This window comes from Myotis davidii, unplaced genomic scaffold (genome assembly GCF_000327345.1).
Source record: "Myotis davidii unplaced genomic scaffold, ASM32734v1 scaffold492, whole genome shotgun sequence".
Classification (NCBI taxonomy): domain Eukaryota; kingdom Metazoa; phylum Chordata; class Mammalia; order Chiroptera; family Vespertilionidae; genus Myotis; species Myotis davidii.
In genome coordinates this window covers 324,245-333,200 of record NW_006284473.1, presented here as the reverse complement: position 1 = coordinate 333,200, position 8,956 = coordinate 324,245, and the positions used below count along the sequence as shown (strand labels likewise).

General features: G+C 38.0%; 1 protein-coding gene across 1 annotated transcript in view; it reads left to right on the top strand.

The window, feature by feature from the left end:
• Window positions 1–8,956, top strand: part of CMSS1 (cms1 ribosomal small subunit homolog (yeast)) — a 68,430-nt gene that overhangs the window by 41,733 nt on the left and 17,741 nt on the right. The window contains exon 3 of the mRNA XM_006754851.2: window positions 7,643–7,714. Within this exon, the coding sequence (XP_006754914.1) occupies window positions 7,643–7,714 (72 nt within the window). The remainder of the gene's footprint in view (window positions 1–7,642; window positions 7,715–8,956) is intronic.

Here is an 8,956-nt window from a genome sequence, read left to right as displayed (position 1 = left end):
TGTTCTCTCTCAGATGTGGTACAAGCTGTCAGGTGAGAGTTTTTTCTAACCCATATGGAAACTTTTTCTGCCCCTCCTTTGATTTAAAATTCTTGCTTTTTTAGTTTACAAATTGCAGTGTCTGGATGTCTGGGTCTGCACACAGAGGCCATTCAGAGATCCAATTACAAAAAAGGATCACTTACGGAAATCAGTATGGACTTCCCTCAAAAAACTAACTATGGAACTGCCATTTGACCCAGTGATCCCACTTCTAGAAATATATCCTAAGAAACCCAAAATACCAATCAGAAAGAATGTGTGCACCCCTATGTTCATAGCAGCACAATTTACAATAGCTAAGATCTGGGAACAGCCCAAGTGCCCATCAGTAGATGAGTGTATACAAAAGCTGTGGTACATTTATATTATGGAATACTGTGCAGCAGTAAAAAAAAGACTCTCTTACCCTTTGAGACAGCATGGAGGGACCTAGAGAATATCATGCTAAATGAAATAAGTCAATCAGAGAAAGACAAGTTTCACATGATTGCACTCATATGTGGAATCTAAGTAACAAAATAAACTAATGAACAGAGTGGATCCAGAGACTCAAAGCATGGAACAGAGTGCAAAATATCAGAGGAAAGGCAGGGGGGGGTGGGGGGTAATCAACCAAAGACCCTGTATGCATATATGCATAACACATGGACACAGACAATAGGGTGCTGAAGACCTGGGCTAGGGGTTGGAGGACAGGGCAGGCTGGAAGGAGTCAATTGGGTGCAAGGGGGGCATAAGTAATACTTTTAACAATAAAGAATAATTTTTTTTAAAAAGAAAACAAAAATAGATAAATAAATAAAAGTCAACCTCCCCAAAAATTATATAGATTCAGATATACAGTTCTATAATACATCATCTGTATATTGTACTGTGTCACTCCACATCAAGTCTCCTTCCATCACCATTTATCCTCCCTTTTCCTCTTCTACCTCACCCTCACCCCACTTTCTCTCTTGCTACCACCATACTGTTGTCTGTTTCTGTGAGGTATTTTTTGTTGTTGCTGCTGCTTAATCCCTTTACCTTTTCACCCAGTCCCTCAACCACCCTCCCCTCTGACAGCTGTCAGTCTGTTCTCTGTATCTATGAGACTGTTTCTGTTTAATGGTTAGTTTATTTTGTTCATTAGACTCCACATATAAGTAAAATCTTATGGTATTTGTCTTTCTCCCACTGGCTTATTTCATTTAGCACAATATTCTCCAGGTCCATCCATGATGTCGCAAAAGGTAAAATTTTCTTCCTTTTTACTACTGAGTAGTATTCCATTGTGTAAATTTACAATAGCTGTTTTATCCACTCACCTGATGGGCACTTGGGCTGTTTCCAAATCTTGGCTATTGTAAACAACACTGCAATGAACATAGTGGGGTGTATATATTCTTCCAAATTGGTGTTTTGGGTTTCTTCTGATACATTCCCAGAAGTGGAATCACTATGCCATAATGCAGTCCCATTTTTAATTTTTAATTTTTGAGACAACCCCGTAGTGTTTTGAGGGAACCCACAGTGGCTGTACCAGTCTGCATTCCCACCAACAGGGCACAGGGGTTCCCTTTCCTCCACATCCTTGCCAGCACTTGTTGTTTGTTGATTTATTGATGATAGCCATTCTGAAGGTGAGAGGTGACATATCATTATGGTTTTAATTTGTATTTCTCTGATGATTAGTGATGTTGAGCATCTTTTCATATGTCTATTGGCCATTTGTATGTCCTCTTTGGATAAGTCAGACTGGGTGGCTTAAACAACAGAAATTTTATTTCTCATAGTTATGGAGGCTAGAGGTCCAAGATCAAGGTGTTGGCAGGTTTGGTTTCTCCTAAGATGCCTCTCCTTGCTTTGCTGTGTCCTTACATGGTCTTGCTTCTTGCTGTGTTCTCACATGGTCTTTCCTCTGTGAGCACATCCCTGGTTTCTCTTCCTCCTCATACAAAGACACAGTTTTATTGGATTAGGACCTCATGCTTATGACCTCATTTAATTACCTCTTTAAAGGCTATCTACAAATACAGTCATATAGGGGTGTTAGGACTTTACCATGAATTGGGAGTGGGGCACAATTCAGTCTGCCTCACAGGTTTTCTGACTAATATTCAATTATATGAATATTAGAAGCCCAGTGCACGAAATTCCTGCACAGGTAGGGTCCCTAGCAGCTGCCGGCTACCAGCCGGGGCCTCCCTTTTCCCGGCTGTTGGCCAGGGCTTCCCTTCACACCCACCTTGACCTGGCGCTGCCCGCTCACCTGCTCCACCATTCCGCTGTGGTCCCACTCTTGTCAGGGCCCATCAGGGCCAGCAGTGCCTCCACTGCCACTGCCATGTTGCTGCCACCCACCATGTTCCACCACCCCTTGGCAGTCAGTGCACGTCTACCTCCTGCCCGGAGGGACAATTTGCATATTAGCCTTTTATTATATAGGATACCACAGATTGTTTATCCATTCCTCTCTGATGGATACTTGGGGCTATTTTTTATTTGGGGCTATTATGAATAAATCTGTCATGAACGTTCATATACAAGTCTTTTTGTGAACATGTATTTTTATTTCTCTTGAGTAAATACCAGGAATAGAATTGCTGAGTTATGTTTAGGTTTATAAAAACTGCTTTTCCCCAAAATGATTGTAACATATTTGCATTCCTACCATCCCATATATGAGACTTTTAGTTGCTTTATATTAGCATTTGGGTTTATTAATATTTTAATTTTTAATATATTTTAATGGTGTGTATTGAATAACTTCTGACTAAACCCAAAAGAAACTAAAAGCCACTTCTAAATTGTTTTTCTTTTTATAATGAACATTCTCATTTTTGTTATAAAATGGCAATTAAAATCTTTTTAACAAAGTACAATGAGGCCTTGACTTACGAGTTTAATTTGTTCCGTGATGGAGCTCGTAACTCAAATTACTCGTATGTCAAATCAAAAAGTGAACTAGTGAGACACGTGATGCTGGGCTGATGTTGTGGCGTTCACTGTGACGTCCACTGCACCAACTAGCGGTGGGGTATCTGAAGCTGCCTCGTAACCCGAATTTTAGCTCGCAACTCAAAGCAAAAAATCGGCCGAGAGACAGCTCGTATCTCAAAAAACTCGTTAGTCGGGACACTCGTAAGTCAAGGCCCCACTGTAATATTCAAACACTATTAAAATTTTGAATGAAAAAACAGCAATCCCTTTTCCTACTGTTACCCTAACTTTTTCCTCAGAGGAAGTCATCCTCAACTTTTAGTTGTTTTTCTTATTTGCTACCTTACAGTTTTTACTGCTGTTTCTTGATTTATCCATTTCTGACATGATATGTTAACTTCTCAAGGTAGCATATGAGAACATAACTCTCCCTTTCCTCCTCTAATCCACCTCCAATTGCCACATCCCCTGCCAACACAATATCATATTGTGGATAAAATGGGTGTCATTCTTTCATTATTATGCCCATGGAAATACTGTTCAATCCTGAGAAAAAGAGAAGCTGTAATCATTCCTCCTTTCTTATACAAGTCTTTATTTTCATGACATCAATAAAATTACTGCACTTCTCCCTTTGTCTAGCTTGCTGTGTTCGTTTTTTTAATTATTTTTATACGTTCCAACATCTCTTCCACATGCTCATGAATAATATTTTTCATATGCTCAAAGAGATCAGTTATTGTTCTTTTCTGCAGACCTCCATGCTCCTATTCCACTCTGAATTGGCTATTCTCTAAGCCTGTTGAACAACTGAGACTTTTCTTTACTGCCCCTTCAACACTTTTCTGGATTAGTCTCCCTCTTTGCTGAATTCCATATCTTCCTTGGTCGTGGTTTATTAAACCTTTATTTTGCTGGGGTACAACTTCAGTATCTGTAGGTAGAAGGTAAATTTATTAAGACCTTAATTTACTCTCTATTGATAGTTTGGATGGGTATAAAAATCTAGTTTTTAAATATGTTTTCCTCATAATTTTGAAGGCACTGTTCCAATGAGTTCTAGCATCCAGTAATGCTATTCAAGATTTGAAGCCATTCTTTTTTCTGGCCCTTTATTTTGAATGTTATTGTTTTTCACTTTGAAATTTTTTAGAATCTTTTAGTTGTCCATAATGTTCTCCAATTTCACAGTGATGCTCTTTGGGGTGACTATTTTCCTTATTTGTTGTACTCTGTACCTAATGGGATTTCAATGTTGAGTTTCATGTCCTAGAAAGTTTCCTTCAGTTCTGGGCAGTTTTTCATCACTCCATCTTTATATTTTATATGACCCCTTTTTCTGCAATTCCTTTTACTAGAATGTTGAATCTCTTGACCTGATTCTCTAATTTTCTTACCACTTTTAAATTCTTTCTGGGAGATTTATCTTTAAGCCTTCCTCCTTCATTCTTATTTCAACTCTTTAATTTGTTTTAATGTTAAAATGTTTTCTGATTATCTTTTTATGGCATCTTTTTTTCATGGATGCAAATTCTTCCCTTATCTTTCTGAGAATATTAATTATAATTATTTTCAAGAAATATACCTCTTTCCTCAGGATCCTCTTTTTGTTGTTATTTGCTCTTATGTTGGAGACTGTACTTAGTTGTCTGATGAACTTTAGCTGTCTATTCATAGTAAAGAGAGATACATTAAACAGTTGCTAGTAAATTTTTCTACATAGTAAGGCTTGTTGATTAGTGGACTTCATGGTAGGGGTAGGATGACAAACTAGATTTTTAATATGGTACCCCCAAATGTCACTTTTTGTGGCATTTCTCTTAGGCCATTTCATTTTTCCAGAGAATAATTTAGTGGTTTCCTGCTGGTAATATGTAAGCCTGGCTTGAAACATCCTGAAAGAGGGACAGGAAAAGGAAGTGAGCCTCCACCTCTGTCCTGTTTCCCCTGTGTCAGACTTCTTGGTCCTCTGGTCCCCTCCAGATAATAAACCTCCAGTCTGTTGCCAGGAAAAGCAGATGAGAGGAAGCAGTAATAAGAGGGTTGCTTGCCTCCCTGGGCAGGAGATACAGCTCAATGGAGGGTGTGAGGGAGGCTAATCTTTCTAAACATAAACTTTCAAACAATCTCTTTCTTTTAAACCCTTCATTCTCTATAGTACCTTCTACCTCCACCTACTAAACCTTTTCAGAGGCCAACAGGTCCAAAAGACTCACTTATTATTAGCTTCTACCTCTCCAGAAACCCAGGTGCTAGCTTTCTCTCTCTGCTAAATCACTTCCATGCAGTTTTAATCACTTTCTATTTTCCAAAAAGTTGTTGAAATCTCTCCACTACTGTTAACCTCTCTCTTTGTTTCTTGGTTCTTATAGGTTTGTACCTTTTCACTTTTCTTTATTTTTAGTATATTGGCATTTTGCCATTGTTTTGCTATGTTTAACCAGAAGAATTATTATTAAAGAATATAAGTTTTGCACTTTAAAGAATTGATTATATGCACCCAATTACTTCACTTAAAAACTTTAACTCTTTCATACATTTTTGGGAAGTGTGATTCTTCTAAACAAATATTTAAACTACATCTTTTGCTACATATTTAAAATCATTATATTTCTTATAAAGTCATATAATGGCATTACTTATCAACTATCAAAGACATATATACTGTTCGAATTGGTTTCCAGAAATGGTTTAGCCTGGCCTAAGTCTTCCACATCTTCTTACCTAGTCTGAGGGTAAGCATCAGCATTCATAAGACAGCTAAGTTTAGGAATTTTCAATACTAGGGATTTATATTTCCTCATAAAGCCATCTCACCACTCTGGAAATTGACCCAATAAACTTGGCTTCTTTGTTTGTACCCTACCTCAACCAGCTAAGGTGACTGCTCCCAGAAAACAAATATACTGCATCTTCTTTAGAATGATCTAAGAATTTGAACCTAACATGTAAAACTGCTTCTGTATCTTGACTAAAGCAATTCATAAAACATGTTTCTTTTTTCCAATGCATGATTCAGACTTACATTTTTTTTCAGAGTCTATATGCTTATAACTGAGCTCATTTCCAGATTTGTGTCATGTTGAGCTAATTGGCTTTGTAAACCTAGCATAAATACAACCCAGCACATTGAATATATTCTTAAAGAGCACCCTCATTTGCTAAATAAGAAAATGGAACAGGTTTCTACATCTGCTTCCCCAAAACCTTGATACTTGTGACAAGATACTGCAGAATGCCTTAAGGGATCTGCTAATCATATCTGGGCCTTTGCCTTAGGAGCTGGAGCTGAATCTTGGCCTGGTGTGTAATTGCACTCTTATGACCATCTGGCAGCTTCTGTGACACATTAGTGGCCTTGGCCCAGTTTCTAATTGGCATGTATCTGCATCCACAAGACAGCTTAACTTTCTAAATAAGAGAGGTCATAATATCTTTTTTATTCTTTAGCTATGATGCAATTGTTCTTTGTAGGTTTTTTGTTTTAACTGAGAAGAAGCTAAAATTTCAAGATTCCATGTTACTTTAATCTTGAGCCCTTTGTATCTACTTCTCTACTAACTGAAACAGTGTCTAGAAACTGCTGGTCCTGGCTCCGTGTCTTGAAGAAATTATGTAGCATTATATCTTTCTCTCTCTCTCTCTCTCTCTCTCTCTCTCTCTCTCTCTCTCTCTCTCTCTCTCTGGCTTCAGGCCATAGGCATTCTTAATCTGCAGACTGTCTGTAAACTGTAATAGAGAGCTTCATCTGTAATCATTTTAAACAGAGCCAGTGGAGACAAGATTGCTTTAGTTAGTAGCTTACTAGTTTAAATTGAGTACGCTCTAGTTGGAATGGAAACTTAATCAAGGAAAAACTCCGAGTAAGTTTTCACTTACATTTTATATCTTACTTGGTAACTTTTTTGAAAATGTTGCATAAAAGACCCAGCACAGGAAACATTTTATATTTGTGCTTATGATTAATAAATATGGAATCTGAGGCATTCTATTTTATAAATCAAAGACATAGTCCAAATTTCCTGTTTTTCTACATTTAAAAAAAAAGGCAGGGTAAAAATAGCACTAAACTCTATAGGGTATTCAGGGGTCAAGGCAACAGGCAAAATCAGTTACTCAAGATGCCTGATGCCAAGACTTCTCAGTCCATCAACAGAAACATTCATTTAGTAGTCACTATAGATAGGTGAGATGTTTGTTCCAGGTATTATAAAAATATAAGTAAATATATCCTATTTCAGATTTTCTACGCTTATTGAGAAAAGGAGGGTGTAACAAAATAGTAAAGTAATAAACTAGTGATTTGGAAACACAGGTTCACCCATTGCTAGTTCATGGAAAACACAAGTCTCACCCGTCAGACATTCTTATTACATCTACATTTTCATCACATCTATTTCTGCCTGTATTTTACAAACCTGGCTACTGTCTTTAATCTTTAAGATCCTGCACCACCTCCTCAAGCACACATGTGCACTCACATATTCTGACCTTTGCTCAAAGATTTTCCAGTCTGCCTAATAGCCTACAGTGGGTCTTCCTGCATCTGTCTATCTGTGGAATATTACCAAGATGCTCTGAAGAATATATTTATGGCTGTAGGTTCTTTGGGATTGGTACCATTAGTTGATGCTTCATCATGCTAAGAGGAAAGTTTTCTCATTTGTATTTTTTATAGCCTACGGAATGTTTCTTGGTACAACCAAAGGAAACAAAGGAAGATGCCACCAAGACCAGGAAGAGGAGAAAGGTAATATTAATTCCTTACAATGGTGTGGCCCTACGTGGGTTACATCACCTTTTTGTATAGTGTGCTTTGATGAGGCAATTATTATCATCGCATCTTTAGAGATGCACAAATTGTAAGATTCAGTGGGGTTTGGTGACTTCCTTAGGTCACTTGTAATAAGTGTTTCTGTTGGAGCTAAAAATAAATCCTCCTGATTTCTATTTCAGTTTTGTGAAACACTAAACATCTTTCTTACCCACCCTGTGTTTTCACTGTGGTTAGAAGTCAGACATGGGTTTCTAATTCTAGAAGGGGCCCAGAGCTCTCCTGCCCTATGCCCCCTCCAGCTCTGTCCAACGAAAGAAGTTTACCAATCTTTTTTTCTTACCCATCTCAATTTTTAAAACCTTTAATCATAGAGAATTAATGAAAAGAAAATAAACAGATGAAGGTAGCAGTATAAGGCATTTCTACCTCTCATTTGGAACCATAATTTAAAGCAAAAGGCACCCCTTGCATTTTAATACTTGCCTGTGAGCATATGGAAGACTCTTGCTCCTATACAAACTTTCTTATGGCTCAGACTTGGAGAAAGTGTGGTTAGCTTTGACCTTCCACCACAGTTGTGAAAACAGGAGTGTAATTCTCTCCCTGCCAAGAAGGGTCTTGCTGAAGTCAGCAGAGGAAATATGATTGGGATTAGAGGAGAGAAGATGGACTCAAACCAATTACTTAACAGCAAGCTTTTAGAAAACTGTAGTGTGTGTGTGCATATGTTTTCTTTGCTTGCAAATGGCCAAATAGGAAGACAGGAGATGCCAAATTGGCTGAGGTCTGGCAAGTCCTTAAAGAAGTAACGTTAACTTCTCTTTGATAGTTTGTGTACTAATGGCCTTCAGGAGTGTTAAGTTCTTGGGGGCTCAAGGTCAGAACTCTGGCTAGGTAGTTTAGCCTTGGCTGAGGTCATGCTAAAATGTGCCCACCGATGACATCTTTTTAAAGTTAATTCACTTGACAGAACTTTGACCATTCTCGGCAGTGGTATAGAAATGAGGACATTGTGGAAGGAGGGGAAAAACCTGGGGGCTGGGAGGTTGTGAGGAACAGTTCTTTCTAGATCTTTGGTGAAACATTAGAAGGAAATGAGAAGGGAAGTTTATGATGAAAATTAAAGGAATGATTGTGTGTTCCTAGTACATTGCAGGCATTCGGTAAATGCTACACAAATAGGTCCAAATCAAAATAGGTGTTGTAGTATTTCCT